Source organism: Larimichthys crocea, chromosome XXII, assembly GCF_000972845.2.
Source record: "Larimichthys crocea isolate SSNF chromosome XXII, L_crocea_2.0, whole genome shotgun sequence".
NCBI lineage: Eukaryota > Metazoa > Chordata > Actinopteri > Sciaenidae > Larimichthys > Larimichthys crocea.
Genome location: NC_040032.1, coordinates 508,365 through 529,537, shown reverse-complemented (window position 1 = coordinate 529,537; position 21,173 = coordinate 508,365). Strand labels below are relative to the sequence as shown.

Here is a 21,173-nt window from a genome sequence, read left to right as displayed (position 1 = left end):
AAGTGAGCTCACCACCTTTATTTTATAAGGCAACAGCAACACTATGGAAAGAAGTATGACATCATCGTTACATAATCCCAGTCAAATATAACTTTTTACAATTACAGAGATAAAATTACTACAGGATATAAGCAGCAAGATAGAAATTGCAAGATGGAAATGTTAGAATTCAGAAAATAAATAAACTTCCAAATTAAGACTTTTTTAATTTTCAAAATAAAATCCCTTCTTAACTCTTTAACCCTTTATTTTAAGGAAAGTAAATGATAATAGAAGGAAGAAAATATAAAAACATTTTTAAAAACATGGTCAGCCAACCGGTGCATCAGTGGAAAGTGTATAGCAACAGGAGTATGGTGCAGACGCCAATCACCCCGCCTAGAATTAAAGAGTCCCGCCTCTTGCGCAAATTGATTTTCTGGATGAGATTGTTGATGGCTGGGAAACGATCTGAGGGGTGGGGAAGTGTGGTGAAGGAAAATAATTAAGAAGAGTTTTTCCTTTCCTTGCAGTAAGTAAGAGACAGAAAGCAGCAGGGAAAATACATCAGCAGGAAAAAGATACTAAATGGAGCCTAATAGTTTAGTTTACTGTCATAGCAGCTCTCACTGTAAGTGAGGTTTTGTTACTCTGGCCTCATGTGGACGGGTTGTGTTGTTAGCTCCGTACAAGTGAAATTCTGACATGGTGAATGCAGAGAAGGAGGACAAAAGATTTAAATGATAAAGGATACTGGCCAAAGTCGTGACCCTGGTCTGAATGGACTTGAGCATCCCACGCTGAAACATGATGTTCTCTTTGGTAGCCATGGCGATACTGGAGCGAGAGAAACCACGAGGGATTAGTGGCAGGAAAAGATGCACATAGCATCTCTCTACACAGCTCCACACCAAGTTGGTTTGAATGTTTGGAAGTGTGTATGTGAGAGAGAGATAGATATGAGTGAGTGAGAGTGAACAGAGCAATAAAGCTTACCTTATTGCGTTGTCAATAAGACTATCTGAGCTGTGAAATGGAAAAAAAAAAGAGGGAGGTCGGATGAAGTCAACTGAAACACTTTGATTTACAGAGTCAGCCTGGAATCCTTCATCCATCCCATCATGCACCTCTGTTAAAAACATTTCAAACATACAGGATATGTTTCTCCTGGATTAAGAGTCATGAAGTACAGTACAGTGCAGGAGCCTGTGCCATGAAACCACACAGCTCTTTGGGTCTATAATCATAAAAGGAGCACTTCCCATGATTCCTGTGAGACTGGAGAGAGTGCTGGTTAATGGAGGAGGCTTTTTTGGGGGGGAGATTCCGAATCTGATTGGTCAAAATCCCATCATATCACAAGCCAATTAATCTCTAATATAACCACTCTGAACACAGAGGTAGAAATCTCAGGATGGTAAACTGATGCTTGTGTTATTTGTTTTAGGTGAAGAACAGACACGCAGATGTATGATGCTGAGCCTGAGAGCACACGGACGAGCTGTACATCAGCTGCCATTAGCTGATAAGATAAGTGACGGACAGAAAAATGAAGTGTTCAGTCCGGAGCTGAGCAGAGCATATAAGGGCAGCAGTGTGCATCCTGGCAGACTCCACTGGAGACCAGAAATCAATACTAAGCTTTATACTTCCTCCATCTATCCGTCCACCTCTCCCACCATCTATCTACTGCTGTCCTCTGCTTTTTCTCTCAGTTCTTCATTAGCTGACAAAGTCCACGGGCGAGGCAGCTTCATGCTTTTCTTTATGTTCTTCTTTCTTTACTTAATTACTACCTTATTACATGAAACTTCTTCAGTACTTAGAAAACCTCACAAAGTAGATTAATCACTGGTTTGTGAACACATTTTGGATGGGCCTATTTGGCCTGATGATCACATAATTGCAACAGTTTAAAGCTTCAACAGTAAACAGGCTACATGTGCTGCAGATGACAGCAGACTCCATGTTTGCTCGAACGTTTGCTCAATTTTATTTTAAAAACTTCACAAGTGAGCAAAGCTAAACTTTATCAAATGAGCAACACCACAAAAAACTCACAAAAAATGAAATGCAGCTTTATGCAAGAATACAACATTATATTTTTGTGCATACTTCAAAGTGAGGCCAGCTGTGTGTGCTGCAAATGAGATGCCGGCTGGAGCTGGAGAGACATGCATGTTTTGAGACTTGCAGGATCCATTTGAGGGAAACACTTCTGGTTCGTTGTGGCTGAGAGGCTGATATACAATTAGTTAGGGCTTTGGTTATTTACAGTAAGTCACAGAGCTAATGGTTCACTGTGACATGAACCAGGCCTGTCTGCCATTACACGTATTAGCATGTAGTCACTCAAATAATTAGCAAACTAAGTACACATGAATAATTAAATACACAAATTCCTTCATTTTAAACAGAAATGGTGAAACTGGTTTCTCAGAACACACTCACATTAAACAGCTTTAACGTTCAAACCACTGAGCTGAATCTCAGCATGATGCAAACAACCACCACCAAGAAATAAATATGAGTCTTTAAACGGCGCTTCGAAGAGGTGATAGCACTTAACTGATGTACTGTATTTATATATGTTGACATATACTGAGTGTACTGCTGAAATTATTTGTCATGCAGTGAAAACTGGAAAACATCATCAAAGCTACAAAATGCTTTACTGACATTCAAATATGCAACAATTCAATCTTTTCACTAGTCATTTCTTATTTATATTATAAAGTACTGACATGAAATCCTCATGTAGGCACATCATGACTCATTTTTCATATCTAAATGTTTATTAATTATAATTAGTTGATTTAGCAAAATGGTGTTAAAGAGTGTGCCAGCTGCTCGAATGAAGGACCTGTGGTAGCTCTCCTTCTTACATGGTGGGAGTAGCAGTCACATGACCTATTTATGAAAATCCTCTTTGAGTGTGTTATTCATCATCAGTTCTTGATTTGAGCATTAAAAATGCGCTGATGTAATCTGTAATCTGATGTAACACTGTCACCCTCTTTTAGTTTCAGTGGAAATGAGGGCATAAAGTGAATCAATAAAAGATCTTTGAAATGATGATCACACCTGCATCATGTTCAGGTCAAGCACACTGTCCTGCTTTTGTTTACATTGACATGTTACTCATTAACCGGACGTGGTGTCCGCAGTGATCATGTTCAACAGTCCTGATCAATAACATTAGAGCCAGCCAGCCAGCCAGCCAGCCAGTCAGCCAGACAGACAGCCAAACAGACAGCCAGAGTGTGAACATGGAATTTAACAGCACAGCATTTTTTCTTTCATCACTTTTTTTTCTCCATATTTCAGCACGACCGGTGTTTAACATTTTAATCAGTTGCAATGATGGGAAGGTAGGCGCTGAAAACAAGTACAATGTCAAAGGTAAGTCTAACTCTGAAGTGTAACTTCCTGTGGGATCACCTGGAGAGTTTTATGAGACCATCATCTCTGACAGGTGATACTGGAAAAAATGTTTCTGTGGGTAACATCACCAACATTCATGTTTCTGGAACAAACCAAGGATGCATTGGAGGAAAAAACAACTACACTGTGACAGGTGGGTTATCTCTCTTGTGACTGTGATGTTCAGAGGTCATTGTCATATCTGAGCATGAGGAACTGCTTTTAATCTCTCATGTTCCTGGTATCTCAGCAGGACGAATCCCAGCAAAGTCCAATGTTGGCAACATCAGTAATGTTACAGTTGGTAACAACTCAGGATCGATTGGTTCATTGAACCGTATTAACATCAGCTGAGGTAAGAAAGAATCACGAATTTACTGCTCTCATTGGACACTGTTGAATGTGTGTGGGTGTGCATATACCATGTGTTATGTCTGTGTTTGTTAATAATAAATTATTTATAATTTGTTGTCTTTTCTTACTCTCCATTTTTCTCAAATATTTTCTCTCTTAGGAATTCACTGGTGATAACAAATGTTACATTTTATTCTTTGACATCAGTAAAGATGAAGATTCTTCAGATTATGTATCAAATACAAATGAAAATAAAGTCAATATGCTGTGTTAAAATGTCTTTGCTTTATTTCTTTTCACTGATTTGACTTTTGGCCCCTTGGTACCACTGGCCCCAGATAGATCAGCTCAGCTCACTATCTAAGTTCAACTCCAACAAGGATGTCATTCTATAAGAACCTCCATCTATTAACTGCTAATTCAAATCAGAGTGGCGGGGGGCTGGAGTGACCAATTAATCTGTGGGACACGGAGAGAACCCACAAACTCCACACAGAAAGGCCCCAGCTGGGGTTTGAAGAAATGACAGCTAACTGCTGCGCCACCATGCTGCCCTCTGTGAACAAACATCTAACACACATGGTTGATACATTCTTAATGAACTAAATGGCATCTGAATCTTGTGGCTTGTTTTTAAAACAGGCATGTCAGATTTTGAGCCCCTAGTGACATCACTAATAGACTAGAACCAGAACCATATTTATCTCAGTGCTCCATCTCACCTCATGATCTCATGGTAGCCTGACACCAAACTCAGGTTCCGGGCGGAATGAGCCAGCAGTTCATTAGAGCAGACACTGAAACCTGCTGTCTGGGCACTGAGAGTTACAGACGGGGTACAGAGAGAGCTGCTGTGTTTGATCCATGGGGAATTTTGACCAAAGAATTTCACAGACATGTCATTAAGACACCTGAGAACTGTGTGAACTTGTGGAATAATATAATAATATGTCCCCTTTAAGTCCAAATATCTCAACACTAATCATGATGTATTGCTATGCAATGCTGACATTCATGAACCCGGAGGGTGAAGTTAACTGACTTGTGTGATTCACTGACTTCCTGGATGAGGGTTCCCATCGTGGTTTTATCTATAAATGTTAACATGTACAATCATGGTTAACATTACAACTACTAAATATCAGCAATGTCACTGTGAACATGTTAACATGCTAATGGTCGCATTCAGCTCAAATCGCCACTGTCAGCCGAACAGCCTGACAGAGCTGCTAATATGGCTGTAGCTTGTGGAATAGAATAGAAAATGGTATTTTTCTAATAGGCCTAGACTTATTGTAGAGTTGGATACATCATGTTTATTTAAGTAGTAGTAGGATTATTAGGAGGATTAGGAGAACATCATACATTTGAGACCTGTGAATCACTGCCACCATATTCACGTATTACAGAGATTTGAATAGAATTAAATTGAATTATATTAAATTAATAAAAAAGTGAAAGGAAATGACAGCGTCATTATCAGACTAGCCAATTGGTGTATTATGACTGAGTGGCAGCAAGGTGGGGCTATATCCAAATCTATGGACAGAGCTGTGATTGGTGCTCTGAAGCTATTGAATAGAACAGAATAGAATAGAATAGATATTTTAAGTTTTTACATATGTTTCACCCGAAATATAACCACACACACATAAAGGGCTCATTGACATGCAAATGTGCAGTGATGGGCAGCGGCGCCCTGGGAGCAGTTAGGCTGTCGGGACCTTGCTCAAGAGTGCCCAGGAGGTGAAGTGGCACCTACAACTCCACCCTCCATACTGGACTTGAACCAGCCACCCTCTGATTCCCAAGCCAAGTCTCTACAGCCTCTCTATCTTGACTGAGCTACTGCTGCCCAATGATCTAGTAGTCTAAAGAACGTAATATTGTCTCACTCTGTTGATCTGTTGTTCTCCTGATTAAAACTAAAATTGGCATGCTGTTTCCAAAATTGCGTCAAGTTTTTTCTCCTCAGTTTACCCTCCAGATAAGCAAAATTCTACTGATCAGCTGTAGTAAGACTTGCCAGCTGATTACGATTGGACTCATCTACAGCTACGTGGCAACTTGTTTGTTCAGTCACAATTGCGACAGTGCGGTGAGATGTGTGTGCAGCTCCCAATAGGTCAGTACTATCAACATCTGCACACAGAAAGCTGGCATAGTAGAATGAAGAGGATTTGCGCTGGCTTTTCTCTTAACCTTGTAACCACGGGCATACCGTTGTTCTATTTGGTTTGATGCTGTTTTTGTAGTTTTCAAAGCTTGGAACTATTCCATCTTAGTGTTTGATTTCCATAGGTATATATTTCCTTTGTTCCAGATCATGTCTGCTCCTGCTACTTCTTGTCGTAAATGCCTAAACAACCCTGACTACTTTTGCTATATCTGTGCTAGTTTCACCATTCCAAGTCAGAGGGCAAACATCAGTGCATTTGTCAAACAAGCATATTTTGCATATTTTAAAGTAAAACTCTATGATCAAGACAAGCCATGGGCCCCTCACAAAGTGTGCAAGCAGTGTGTCGAGAGTTTACGGAAGTGGACCAAAGGGACACGTGAAAAGTTGGCATTTGGTATCCCCATGGTTTGGCGAGAGCAAAAAGATCATTGCACAGACTTTTGTTTAGTGAAAACATCAGGATTTAACAAGAACAATAAAAGTAAAACAGAATCTCCTAATCTACCGTCAGCTATAAGACCAATGCCTCATTCAGCTGAATTCCAGTGCCAGTTTTTGAACAACTACCTCATCTAGAAGATCTGAGTGATGTTGAAGAACGCAGTGACAGCAATGATGCAGATTTTGAAATTCATGAGGATTCAACAAACAAGCACATATCTGTTAAGTGCAGTATTTTTCATATTTTTTAAGAAAACAGGGATCTTATAGTTCATAAACTTGACGTGATAAAGAAAAACTGAGATCAGTTTTTGATTCCGCATCCAAAAATGAGTTCAAAACAGCTGTCAGACCTAACTCAACAAAAAATGTGTTCACCGGTGTAATGTAACCTTCACAAAAACACACACTGATTACTGGATTCACTTTAAAACAAGTGTATACATTAATACTCTAGAAAGGAAAAAGAAACTGCAGGGAAAAGCACAGAGCAGCAAGAATGCCCCTCAATGTCACAAAATGTCACCTCAATATGGAACTTGAACAGTAAATCACGATTTATTTGTTCCTCTGAACGTTACGATTCTTTAAACAGAATAAAATCCCAGACACCACATTGCTGATTCACAGGCTTTAGTTCATAACCACTAAAAGTCAAACTGAAACTAAAGCTTCATCTCAAACAGTCAGGTTAATGTCAGAGCTCAAACTCATGACTCACAGTGCTTTTATGTTTTCAGTGTGGAACTTTTTTTAACATGACTGTCATAACTGTGTTTGAATGTTACATGTCAAATGAAAATCAGGACATGCTATGAAATATCACAAATAAACCAGCAGGTCTAGAAAATATTGGGCCAACTTACACAGATAAGAGATACAAGAGTCACATGACTAAACATATTTTGTTAAAGGATGTAAACGCGATGAATTGTTTGCTGTGAACTTCATGACAACTGTTCATTTTGTGGATACTGTTAAGAACAATACAACATGTGTGAAGGTAATTATTCCCACAATATGAGGTAGTCTTATGAGGGTCCATGCTCCACACTGACTTTGTAATAAGTAATGTAACACTAGTTCATTGTCCCCTTTATAGACACGTGATGATTTCTGAAAACAATTTCAAGTTCTTGAAATTAAGCTTAGCTGATGCAGCACAGCAAGACACAGATCCCCTTTAGACTGTGTGGGAATGAAGATTTTTGCTGAACAAACAAAACACCTGTTCCTCCTCTTAAACCCCCAAAGACGTGAACTTGCAGTTATAAAAGCACCAATTCTCCTCAATTCAGCAAGTTCACTTCCTAACACAGGATAAACTACTGAGACCAGTGGTAAGACAAAGTCCACATGAGCACTGTTTCTTTGTCTCATGTCTGGCTCTTTTAAATACAACAAATGTACTTCAATCTTATCTGTTATTGTGCTTTTTATGTCAAGGTTAAGACAGACTCTCTTAGGCTTTGTGCTTATGTAAAATAATCCAGAGAAACAAGTTTATAACATTTTGTCTGAACCTTTTTTATGGTGCTCTCATGATTCTTTGTCTGTCCAGATTTTCACAGGAACAATGTCAGACATTGCCAACACCGATGATGTTAACATTGGAGACAACGAAGGGAAGGTTGGTGCTGAAAATGAAGTTGCAGTTGAAGGTAAATATGAGCGCGACTGTACTTTTCTGTCAGGTTGTATTGAAAGTTTCATTAAATCTTTCTCTCATCACTACTCTTACAGGTGGCCTTGGGAAAAATGTTGCTCTGAGCAACACCGCTCACATTGATGTTACAGGGACAAATGCAGACACAGGATTGATTGGAGCAAAGAACAGCTATGATGTAACCGGTGAGTTATTCCTGATATTGCTGGGACCATGTGAACAATTTATTTCTGATTAATTTCTCATGATTTAGATATTAGCACCTCTAAGGTAGAAATCTGAGTTACTGTTGTTAAATTTTAATATTTCAACAGGAGGACTGGATGATGGAACACATCTTGGCAACACTACCAATATTAAAGTTGGTAATAACTCAGGATCAATTGGTGCAGGCAATCGCATTAAGCTCAGCTAAGGTAAGAAGTCAAAGACTGATTTGCTGCATAACCCACAGTATCAGACATGAGAAAATATCATGTACATTTTCACATCAGTCCTTTTATTTGTTCGTTCTCACTTTGTTTCTCTCCCTTTTAGGAAACAGCCCTCCAACAGATGGACAAAAAGACCACTCTTAAGATTATTAAGCGGTGACCATTATTCTCATACAATTGAAATGTCTTAGTAGTAGTAGTAGTTGTTGTTGTTAGTAGTAAGTAAAAACAAATGTTAAATTCCTGATTTAATGGTTAGTAAAGACTTAATGTAAAGAAAGTAGAAATAAAAAGAGTCCATCTGCTCTACTGTCTTGTCTGGATATATTTACTTTTTTTATTTTTTTTTATTTGGGGTGACACTGTGGTGCAGTGTTTAGCACCGTCTGCTCACAGCAATCCAGGCTCCTGGTTTGAACCTCAGCTGGTTCTTTCTGTGTGGAGTTTGTATGTTCTCCCTGTGTCTGTGTGAGTGCTCACCGGGTACTCCGGCTTCCTCCCATAATCCAAAGACCACCACTGCAGACTCTTGTTGTTTGTGAAATTGAATAGAAAAGAAAATGGCATTTTTCTAATAGGTCTAAACTCATTGTACAGTTGGATACAAATCATGTTTGTTTAAGCAGTAGCTCAGCAATGGATAGGAATATAAGAAGGATCATAAATGTCATAAAGAAATTGCAAGCAGGATTTGAGATCTATAAGTATTACAGAGATTTAAATAGCCGTGTTTGAAATGTTTTTGTTTTTTTATATATGATTTATTTACTGAATTTTCAACAAGAAAAAGAGCTCTAGACATAGGGTCTCAAACATATGTCATGGTAAACAAGATTCAAAAGTCTATTAAACGAAATGAAGTAAATGCAAACAGAGGCAGTCGAGTTGCCAAAAACAGGAGAGCAAAATTAGCGATACACATATGGACTCACAAACCCATGACCAAATAAAAATAACCGTAAGAAGTAAGAAAATAAATAAATACATTTTAAAAATTACAGGACAGTGAGTCAAACACAGACTTCTAAAATGAAGAAGAGTATGGTAAGACCACCTACTGGGCAACATGCACATAGAGCAGACTGCCATACATCCGGTTTTATCTCTATCTTAAGTTCCTCACACCAGGCAGTGCGTAAAGTATTAGAATTTGAGCACTGATGTATCAGGAGTGTGTTGTACAGCACTGAAATGGTACCTTTGAGGTAAGGGTCAATATTTAAAATGGTTTCAGTTATTGTAGAGGGATTGACAGCAGGGAAGCTATGGAAGCCAAATAAAGTCTGACTTCTAAGTATCTAAAGAAGTGGGTTTTCTGCTGCACTGAATGTGCCAGATGCCAATACTGCTTCAATCTAGAGATGTTTAAGAGGTGCACTTCCACAGTTCTCCCAGGTTGTGAAATCCTCATCAGTAATAAAAGGAGGAAACCGAGGGTTAGAGTGCACAGGGGATAAAAGAGGAACTGCCTGGAATCCAAAATGACGTTTCAACTGAGTCCAGATCTTGAGACAGTTCCTTACAACACTGTTACTGGAGTGTCGTAATGAAGCTGATGTAAGAGGGAGGGACAAAAGAGCCAACAGAGTCATTTCATTAGGCAAGCTCAATCTGGAGCCATGGTGGAGGTTGATTGTCAGTGTAACACCAGTGCAAAACAGACCGCACAACAGCAGCCCAGTAGTAATGTAAGGAGTTAGGCAGTGCAGGACAACTCATTTCTTTGAGTGCCAACATTTCAGAATAAAAAGGGGTATGCATTGCAAGAGATAAAGGCGCTTAAGAAGTACATTCATTTTTATACAATTTATCCTGCAAACACGAAATAAAGGTAGAAGAAGATGAACAGTTGAAGTCTTGACTACGCATTAGCAAAAAACTTAACTTAGCAAAAAACAAAACAAAAAAGTCTTTTGATACAGGCCTGCTTTTGTATGCATCTCTCTCATGGGGCTGTCTGCACGTTGCTGTTTTCAAAGTCCCCATCGTTAAATACTTTTAAGATTTTAATGTTGGGTCATATCATCCTGCTCCATACCTCTGGCAGCCTGTCTAACAGCTCTCATTGCTCAGCCTCACTTTGGGGAACACAGGCCAAGTGTGAGCGAATGTCGAAATGAATATGACTTTGCTCTATGTTGCAAAGATACAGCAAAGAGAAAACAAACTCTTCCGTGGCAGATTGTTTTTCTAATAGACAGCTGCTGCTGTAAGTGAGACTGTCGGTCAAAGAAGCTTTATATCTGTGCTCGGTGCTTCAGATGACCTCCAACATTTGCAAATGAAACAAGAGATTATGTCAATATATTCAGTGTCTTTAAACTTTGAACTGCGCAGTTAAATTTACTGGTATGGAAGATAAATAGGTACAGATAAATGTTTCATAGAGGACCTAAAAGATAGAGGATATAAAACTGATGGAGTGAAAATGTTAAGTGTAAGATTCAAATAAATATCACAATATAAATAATATATTGCACATATGATACAGTCTGTATCACAGTACAGAAAATGTTTAGAAAATGGCATAAAATCAATGTCAGTTATGTATTACAAATAAATCTCATCTTAGCATACACTGTATGTAAAACACACTTTTTTTACATAACATTTCCTGGTGCTGATCTTCAAAAATATTAATGTTAATGTTATAATAATATATTAATATACTGGGTGATCGTATCTTCACTGAAGGTGGAAAGAGCCCGACAATTCATGCAAACATTTCAAGCATCTTCTGAATGTCATTTAACATTTCTTGTGTCTGTGTGTGTTTGAAATGTAGTTACTCGATCTAATGAGATGATAATGTGCACAGTTCTTTCTGGTTATAATGGCACCATTTCAAATTCACAGAGTCATGCAGTTGAAGCTAAAAAGTTGTCTTTGGTTAGTCAAACACAAAATGACTGATATTGATGCTCATATTTAACATGTTTTCGCTCAGTAATCAGTTCTCAGAATGAAACTCAGCTGACAAAATTTCCTCTTTAGACTCTGTGGGAAGATTTGAGCCGACCGTAAAAACCTCCTGCTGACTACAAGAAAGTCACCCACCCAAAATCATCTATACACGTGTGGGACAATCACAAAGCTTACAAGTCTCACGAGTCTTCTCTCGTCATATCAACAAGCACAGACAAATTTGTGAACAGAGGTAAGATAATGAGTGCATGCATGTCTGTATCTCTGGTTAATCAGCTTCAATTACTCTGTCTTTCTACACAGGTTTTTATGTTTGAAATCTTTTTTACATCTCAGACATTCAGCCGATCCTTAGCCAATGTTGTCTTTTTGTCTGAACACTGATTTCATAACTATGTTTTATTTTTGTTACAGTTTTTATCTCAGCAGGAACAATGGCACACAGAATTGGTAACACCGAGAAGATCATTGTCGGGGACAACTCAGGGAAGATTGGCGCAGATAATGCCATCAGTATTAGCGGTGAGTTCAACCTATGCACACAGGTTGTTGTTGATGATATGATTATGATTATTATATGCTTATGTTGACATGATAATCCTGTAACACACAAAGACAAGGCAGCTCTGGATCCACTCCTTCAGGGAATACCGACAAGAAATGAAGTCAATATTGGTAACATAACTAATATGGCCATTGGAGAAAACATAGGAGACATCGGTGCAAATAACAACTGCAATGTCAGTGGTGAGTACTATATCTCATATTAGAGTTCATAAAAAGGAGCGCTTTAATGGTTTCTGATAGGTTACTCATGTAATAAAATTAGAACCTGTAGACTTACGATGCAAGTATGATTATATTTATTCATTATTCATTGTATTTCAACAGGCAGAAAAGGTGTCAAACTCAGTATTGGTAACATATGCACCATGAATACTGGATCCAACACAGGAGACATTGGTGCAGGGAACAACTGCAATATAATGGGTGAATCACCTGTCTCACATGATTTCTGTTTTGTTACTGATGTGTTCAGTGCAGTCAAAAAAGACAAGGGGCTGAGATGGTGGTGTGTTTAGATAGCACACTGATACGGATATTTAAAGATCTGCTGGGACATAATGAAGGCATCACTTATTTAAATGACCTCAAATGTATCTTTGATATATAATACCGAAACGGATATTTCTGCAGTAAGTTAATACTGTTCTGGCCAATATTAGAACTCTGGGAATTATCACAGCACTGCAGCAAATATTGATGGATGTATTTTGATAAGCACTGATTTTTTTTTATTATTCTCTGTATGTCAACAGGAGGTGAGGGAGTCAAAATAGCCATTGGCAACATAGGTAACATGACAGCTGGAGACAATGCAGGAGGCATTGGTGTAGGAAACAACTGCAATGTGAATGGTAAGTCCTGTAATTTATATGGCTGGAAAGGTTCTTATAGCTTTCATGATTTCTGACTAATGTGATGTGATTTTATGTATTTTACATTGTAAACAAACAGGAGGAAAGGGAGTAGAAATTAATATTGGCAATGCAACAAACACAGTGCTCGGGTCCAATGCTGGAGGGATTGGTGCAGGGAACAATATTAACATTAGTCAATGTGAGTAAGACAGTTTGGATGTGTTCACATAGGTGGGCTTGCATTATTTGAAAGCATATATGCATCATTTTAAACTTTCTGTTGGCATTATCTAAAACATTCTTGTGTATTTGTCGTCACTTTGTCTCCACTTCTTCCCCCCAGAAATCGCAGAACAAAAGACCATTGACCACAGCACAGTACGTCCTAACATAAAGAAATAAATGCTAATTCATTCAAATCTGTGGACATGTTGATTGATCAGATTAATGTTCAAAAAAAGTTTTTTTAAAAGCACTTTTTCAAACTTGTCTGTCTGATTGTCTCGATTAAAGTTTTTTGGAGATAACTGTTTTATTGTCTTTATTGAACTATTTTGGACAGTTTCACCTCTGAACAATAACAACTGAGTATTCAAGAATAATTACTGTGGTGTGAATTAGTTATAAATCCTAATAATAAAACACAGGTATAGATGGGGGAAACAATTATTTATGAATGACACGTGCAGAAGAAATCAGTTTCAGGGATTGTATTTAATTACACCGACGGTCCAAATGTTACCTCGCTGCCAGTGAATGTGACAGTCAACTGAGGCTGCTGGGAAAACTTTACAGGTACTTGTTTAAAAAAACAAATATTATGGCATATGATTACATAAGATGAAAAGTCAGAATCACCAAAGTAATGAGGGTTTATTCTCTGGGAAATGCCTGTAAAACTTTCCTTATATGTATCCAATACCTGAGAGAGATCATCCAGCCTGTGGTAGACTTTCTACCTGTTAATCATACTATGTTGTGACCTTCACAGTAAAAGGATCTCAACCTAACTAAACATCAAGATCAACACCAAGATACATCACTAGAAGCGTGGTGTCCTCTCCTGTGTCACTGCCAACATGATTACCAAAGGGAGGAATATATTTTTGAAGAAAGGGGAACACTGAGCTTGTTTTGGAGGTTCATGATGGCTCAAGAACTTAAGACATTCAAAGACTAGAGATGTCCTGAGCCAATCCAGGCTAAAACAAACAAACAAACAAAAACAGACCTCTTTGGTCTAACTATGTTCACCTCACCCTGCTAGCTTTGCTATCCTTAACATTGACTGGGCTCTGTAGTTCTCATATACCAGTAAAAGTAAAAAAAAAAAAAAAAAAAAAAAAAAAAAAAGAGTGACTCTGATATGAGTGACTCTAAAGATTCACTAAAGCAGACATCAGATCAGTTCAGGTGTTGTTAATAACTTTTATTCCATGAGTATTCTGATTCAACTCATATCAGACCAGCTGTGCTATCGGCAGACTCCTAATGTTAGGTTCTGGATCAGGACCAAAAAGAATTTGATCGGAACATCTCCACTACAATATTTTGGACTCTTGATGACCAAGTTTGCTCATCGGTTCCACTACTCACTGGGAACACGTTGTTGCAATCAATTGCAATTTGTTCTGTTCTGTCTCTGTTTGAATGTTCTCATGTGAAACTGCTGAAGAAATAGATTATCAGCCATAAGAAACGTGATGTTAATGAGTGTTAACCACCATCATCAAACCATATGACATGGGTATGTTTCGGTGTTAATGTCTATCCCTCATGTAGAGCAGCTTTGACATGTTTTTCTCACCACATTTTGTTTTACTGCTCCTTTGTTCTGTGTTTTAAAAAAATCCTCTGTTTGAGTGCAGTCACGAGAAAGTGCATCAGAAATATATTCAGCCACGAGGTTACATGATTAATAGCATGTCCAGTTATCCACTTACCTGCATATGTGCATGTACACATAATCAGGTACAAATACTGGCGTGTGAAGTATGTCTATAGTCATGTTTTACACCACACTGCCCACTAGAAAAACTTTCTTTGCTAAAGTGTTTAATTACAGGTATTAGATAATGAGCTTTCTCAGAACTTGTAGGTTCATGAATTTATGTAAATCACTGTTAGTCTGCTGCTTCTGCCTTCAGTGCACTGATTTCAGAGGAGTCATTGTCATAATGGACTCAGATAACAAAGGATATAATAGAATATAATAGAATAATACATAGAAGCTATAACTCGATTAGGGCTGTGTAGTGTACATATACATTGTGGAAATTGTTCAGGCCACTATGTCATGAAGCTTAAATTTCATACTCAAACAGAACAAACTGTAAACAGGGTCCTCCCTTTCAGAGAGTGAAAACTAAAATATTAAGTTCTACCATTCTGTTCTTAAGTGATAAGAGATTTTTAAAGAAATCTCTTACTTTCTGAGATGTTCATGTTCCTTCAGGAAGAGCTCAGTCCTCCTGTTATTCACTCCTGAGCTGCTCTTGTAGGACCTGAATGAGAAAACACAAGAGAAACATCAAATGATCTGGAATTGGATTGACAAATAGGAACAGGATACATTTCTTGCCTTTCTTTAACCCTCCGGTTGTGTTCACCTCCCGCCCCTTACTTTAGTGTTCCCGGTCAAAATTGACCAGTCTGTTTTACTGTAACTGCTCTTAAGGTAAAATGACATTTGTCTCATCAGACTGGACTGAAACTGTCCACTGTTTCAGTCCACTGTCTTTGTGTAGCATGCTCATCAGGATGACATTTCTATTCTTCTTGGGAACATATGACACAAGAGTGTGTGTGTCAGTGAAGCAAATTTTGATGAGAGTGCCTCTCTTCCTCTGGTCGATACCAGTGCAGGGGGAAGTTCAGGCTTGTTCTTCCTCATTGTCCCTACCATGGTGAGCTTTCTTTTCAGCAGCTCCTGACCAAGAGCATATGATGTGAAGAAGTTGTCACATGTGATATTATGCCCTTGAAGACTGGTTGTCATGTCCAGCACAACACGCATGCCCTGGTTTTTTTCGGTCTTTCCAGTACTGGGTTTCCTCATGTATACCTGCATATTCCAGATATTTATTCCATATTTCCCTGGTTTGCTTGGAATGTACACCTTGAAGGAACAGCGACCAATTGTTAGTCCCTCCACCCACCTGTCCCAAATGTTCCTGATGGCAGCCAGTTTGTCATTTCATCAGCAGACGGATCATGTATCTCTGTTATCAAATCAAATAATTCTTGAAAGGATATGGATATACTGCTGTAAGGACATAGTATAGGATGGAATATAAGCCTGCCAGACTCTGCATCCCACAGACTTTTTGTTGTGTCATTGTTTGAGCGATATATTCCTGCTAAAATCAACAGACCTATGTAGGCTTGGAGGCCTACTAGGTCAATTTCTCTCAAGGTGTCCCCAAACACACTCTCCAGTATAATTCCCTCAATGGACTCTGGTAAAAAGAGCTGGAAGCTGGACTTGATGTCATCCACACAAGATGTTGCATACCGTGTTGGCCCTGGCGTCAACTTTATGATGTTTTCCACTCTCACTCTACTTCTTCTGTCCTGGGGGGATGAAGACCAGAGCAAGTGTCCACTCTTGAACTGGAATGTCTTCTCAGGTGCCTGTTCTTCAGGTGCCTGCTCAGTCTCCTCAAAGTCTGGATCAAAAACTGTGTTGTCTTCCACTTTTGAGACATCCTCCTCTATCTCTGGTTCGATTTCAGTGCCCTCTTCATCATGTCCACTAACCTGGACCAGAACCTCTTTGACAGAGAACTGCTTGGTCAGTCGCCTACTCATTGTGCTCAGAGTAAAAGGAATGCAAGGCAAACATCAAGCTATATATATGGGGTCTGTGTGGGTTCACATAACAGACACCTGTTCAGTCTGTGTGAAGATATGATACAGATATGTTGTATCAACATGTTTCATCAGAAAGTTGGTTCACGTGGGGGATAGGCACATAAGCACGGGAAAGAGATGTGTACCCGCAAAATACATTGCTCAGTCTGAAATGTGTGTGTGAGTGAGTGAGTGAGTGAGTGAGTGAGTGAGTGAGTGAGTGAGTGAGTTGGGGTGGTGTGTATGGGGATGTTTTTGGTCTGATGAATGTATATATTCTGGATACCCATTCATTTCCTATGGCGGTCACTTTTGACCGGGAACACAACAGATGTAACAAGGTTGATTAAAACACTCAAAATTCAATGAAAGAGGTGATCATCATTTTTATATGTTCAAGTGCATAGTGTGGAGGATATCATAAGGCCTTGTGGCAATCAGATTTAAAACACAATATTTATGAGTGTTTTAAGGAAACACAGGCAGGAAATGACTAAGACTAAGAATAATAGCTAATAGCTAAGAGTCTACAGCCATAGTAGCTGGGCTTTGCGGCTGTATTTCAGCATTAGCTCATAATGACAACGCTACACAGAAGTAAACAATGTACAGCCGACGACAGATTAACAAATTTTTCATAGACCCTTATGTATAAGAACATTGTAAAAACAGTAATCACTGAATCAATCACTCAATTTAGTCTGCAACTTCTAACTCACTCCAAAGCTGTCTTCACATCACATCCCAAATGAAGGATCTATTTTCTAAAAATATCACAATAAATTCACTGTTTTGTCAAAAACAGTTCTAGCCAATAGAAAAGAAGAAACAGAAACAGAAGAAGCCTCCACCCAAAACAAGTCTTTGTTGCAATCAAAGGAGTATGGAGTTTGACTGCCTCTTATTAACTGATGCCTGGATGCTGATTATGTACTTCCTGCGTTAAGGCTTTTAAGTGATTAGCTCTGCTTTACCGACAGCTATGTCCTCCATCTTTTATTTACACCATCCCTTCCCTATTTGGACTGATAATCAATTCATCAACCATTACCCCTTCTGCCCCCCCCCCCTCCACTGAATCCACACCTCTCATCTCTATGAGAATAATTACAATCCACTCTCATCCTTTGTGTCAACATGTGAGATCAGGACAATGCATTCTTCTGGCTCTCTGTCTGACTGTTTTGCTCTCCATCTCTTCCCCTGATAAAGCATTTCTGTGTTTCAGGCAGGCCAGATGTAAGCACTATCCCTCAGCTTTGGTTGAATGAAAGCCTTGCGGTTTGATTTACTGTAGAAGGCACTTAGGAAAGATATCCCCAGAGAAAGAGAGAGAGGCCGATGGAGAGAGAGAGAGAGAAGGAGATTGGCTAATAAGAAGAGGTGCCTCTTATTAAAGGATGAAACATGATAGAAGGAATGAAGACCATCAAAGGGTGGAGGAATTCAGCAACAGACTGGACATTTCTGCCCCCTACTGGTTAAGGATAACACAGCAAAGGTCCACAGATGAAGAGGGAGAGATGGGGTTACAATGTAGGAAACTGAATAGAGAAAGGATGGAAGGACTGAAGCAAAGAAAGTTTGGCTGTGCCAATAAATAAATAAAATGCAATCTTTTTTTCCCCAGGAGGTGAAATTATCAGAGGCCAGACACACAAATGTTAGCAGAGCATGGGTCTTAAACATAAGATTAAGGTTTATTCAAAGAAGGGTATCTTGATGGGGAAAAGATCTAACCCCAAATAACATCAAAAGATGTGATGGAGGACTAATCCACTTATAGCATTATAGGTTAGAAGGAGAAATAGGGCTCCCTTTCTTGTAGGACAGGTGTTATACTGTGAGGGAGCTGTACATTTGAATTGTCAACAGTTCTTATTTTGTACATGCATGTCTTGCAAAAGTCACCCAAACTGTTGAATGGAGAAAATAACTTTTCTTGTAAAAAATGACAGTGCTTACTCAATGTCTCTGTGAACGGAGCCCAGCAGGTCCTCTCGCTCTCGCAAGCTCAAGAAGTTGCTCTTGGTTTTATGGAACTCATGAGTATAGTCCTACAGGACAAAACATAAAATAAGAATCAGCAAGACCTGATCATACTGTCATAATGACAATAGAGGGATTCATAAAGACAAAACGTTATAAATTCATAAATGTCTCTTCAATATATGAAACATGCTTAAAACAACATACATGTGGAGCTGAAACACAGTATGAGAAATAATACAAGAAAGTGAATTAATTATATACGTCCATCATCTATAACCTCTTATCTTCATCAGGGTCACAGTGGAGCTGGAGTCTATCCCAGCTGACTTTGGGTAAGACGCGGGGGACACCCTGGACAAGTCACCAGTTCATCACAGGACACAAAGAGACAAACAACCATTCACACTCACATTCACATTCACACTTACAGACAACTTAGAGTCACTAATTAACCTGTTCAGGTTCATGTCTTCGGACTGTTTGAGGAAGCTGGAGTACCCAGGGAGAATCCACACAGACACGGGGGGAACATGTAAACTCCACACAGAAAAGCCCAGCTGGGGTATGAACCGGGAACCTTTAGGCTGTGAGACAACAGTGTTAACCAGTGCACCTGAATTAATTCTATGTACCTGTAAAATGTCTCTATGTCTCTGTAAGGTGTGCATCAATGCTGCATGTTGAGATGAAGTTCCCGGAGTGTTTGTGTATTCTGCCATTCTGTTGTTGACTGCTGTGAGCTGCAAAAAAGAAAAGAAGATAGCACTGACATCACGAAATAACTCATGTTAAAACAACTTTTCAGAATTTGAATAACTTAGCAAAATGATAGTTTTCATTAAGTTTTTTTTAGTATTATCGTGAGCATACACTGGAATTCTAACAGTCTGAACAAGCTGCAAGATATTCTCTTGATGATGATCTCCAAGCAAATACAAGATGACAAGATGAGCTTTGATTGGCTGTTCACTTTCTTCCTGAGTGAATTACAGGTCAGTTTATACTTTTTCATCACACCATCTCCACCACCTGAGCTTGAGGCTTCAACAGTGATCATGAAGGGAATCTTAAAATCCCTTCAATTACAGCTATCAACGACCATATTTATGTGAATCTTGACTTACATTGGCCAAGAGCTGCTCCAGCTCTGTAGTCATGGCAACAAGCATATTGTCTTGAGACGATCCACCAGAATCAGACCTGATTTAAGGATGGGAGGGAAAGGATAAAAAAGCTTAATGTCAAAAAGTGTAGAGACTAGTGCAACACAATTTCATTTTCTACATTTCTAAAGGATAAAAAAAAATTATGTATCTGAGTGGCTGTGCTCAGCATAGTGAACTCTGTGTTCATGTTATAATGTGGCCTAGATTCTGGTGAATAAATTAAACACCCTATTGTTGGAAAATACAAAATATTATATTACTATTACTACTATTGTGTTTCATAGAAATGTAAAATAATGCTTTATTCATTATAAAACTATGTGTTTATGGTAGACAGCAATAGTAATACAGTAAATTCAATAAAGCACTGCTATTAAATTTACTTCCCACAGATTCTGAAACCACAAATAAATTCTTAAACAGATTCGAGCCAGTGAAGCTTATAGACATATACCTGTACACAAATATACATATCTAAATTCTATATACGTGACCTGCTGTCTCTTGCCCTCTGGTCCCGGCTGCTGCTGCTGCTGTAGCTGGTGCAGAGTTTACTGAAGGACACCAGCTTCAGGTCCAGCTCGTTCTCCAGCTGTCTGGCCTGTTTCCGCAAATCTGAGCGAAGCAACAGAGAAATTCTCAGGTCCAATATTTCATGATCAAAACAGATATTCTTATATCTGTCCAAGAATAATACTGGAAACTAATGACAGCATCTGTTTGTGTGTGTGTGTGTGTGTGTGTGTACAGCATCACATCGACGTCACATCATGAAAGACTGATTTTTCTGTGTATCTGGCCCAGATATGAATTAATACTAGTTGAGGGAAATTCTCACTTTTTAATAATTGTGTTTATTTTGTCTTCCCAGCTTTAGCAGCTGTACAGTCAGTGTGGGCTGGAAACACACGTTTCCAGACAGCTGAGTCCCCTGGAAGAGGAGCGGAACATTAATAACTGATAACTGCTCACAACTTTTCCTGGTGTTCAAATGCTAACAGGCTAACAGATTAGCCTGTGCTAAATATAGCTCGTCCCCGCGGACATAAAGTGTATGAACGCGCCGTGTGACGTGTTACGAGTCAGTGGAGGAGCCTAACACACGCAGACGCGCGCAGGGGCTTTAATGAGACGGTGTAACAGCGTTTACCTTCCCAATAGTTGCTGCTGGCTGCCATGTTTGTTGTTGACATGTCATCATCAGTCGTCAAGACGAAACAACTGTCGCGATTGTCATTGGAGTCACAGCGGCCTCTAGTGGTTTCCGGCGGCGGAGGCCATCACTGACTGAAGCGGATCAATAGCTCTCGGCGGGCACGTGCGCTCATTATTATCATT

At 39.1% G+C, this 21,173-nt stretch overlaps 2 protein-coding genes and 2 long non-coding RNA genes across 7 annotated transcripts; 3 read left to right on the top strand and 1 right to left on the bottom strand.

Annotated features, from left to right (window-relative positions):
* Positions 1–3: 3 nt before the first annotated feature.
* Positions 4–21,111, bottom strand: LOC104934412 (Golgi SNAP receptor complex member 1). 2 transcript variants are annotated; one of them, XM_010750070.3, is made up of 9 exons: positions 20,986–21,111; positions 20,330–20,450; positions 19,794–19,869; positions 19,302–19,409; positions 18,643–18,734; positions 15,255–15,329; positions 976–1,005; positions 734–816; positions 4–450 (listed from the first exon to the last, which is right to left on the bottom strand). In XM_010750070.3, exons 1-9 carry the CDS (start codon positions 21,026–21,028, stop codon positions 326–328), a joined length of 753 nt encoding a protein of 250 aa, XP_010748372.1. In that variant the 5' UTR covers positions 21,029–21,111; the 3' UTR covers positions 4–325. The 2 variants fall into 2 exon arrangements, with proteins under 2 accessions (XP_010748372.1, XP_027129356.1); XM_027273555.1 differs by lacking the exon at positions 20,986–21,111 and adding an exon at positions 20,674–20,769.
* LOC104934410 (uncharacterized) lies at positions 1,012–5,960 on the top strand. Of its 2 annotated transcripts, none has more exons than XR_797524.3 (4): positions 1,012–3,381; positions 3,455–3,556; positions 3,656–3,757; positions 3,917–5,960. It is a non-coding gene; the product is annotated as an uncharacterized LOC104934410 (long non-coding RNA). The 2 variants fall into 2 exon arrangements; XR_797525.3 differs by having other exon boundaries at positions 3,653–3,757.
* Positions 7,565–8,788, top strand: LOC104934411 (uncharacterized). Its single transcript, XR_797526.3, has 5 exons — positions 7,565–7,719; positions 7,941–8,040; positions 8,123–8,230; positions 8,360–8,461; positions 8,583–8,788. It is a non-coding gene; the product is annotated as an uncharacterized LOC104934411 (long non-coding RNA).
* Positions 11,479–13,352, top strand: LOC109141652 (uncharacterized transmembrane protein DDB_G0289901-like). 2 transcript variants are annotated; one of them, XM_019272887.2, is made up of 7 exons: positions 11,479–11,636; positions 11,819–11,926; positions 12,020–12,151; positions 12,296–12,394; positions 12,724–12,822; positions 12,923–13,024; positions 13,169–13,352. In XM_019272887.2, coding segments are annotated over exons 2-7 (522 nt in total). In that variant the 5' UTR covers positions 11,479–11,636; positions 11,819–11,838; the 3' UTR covers positions 13,171–13,352. The 2 variants fall into 2 exon arrangements, with proteins under 2 accessions (XP_019128432.1, XP_019128433.1); XM_019272888.2 differs by lacking the exon at positions 12,296–12,394.
* Positions 21,112–21,173: the final 62 nt, after the last annotated feature.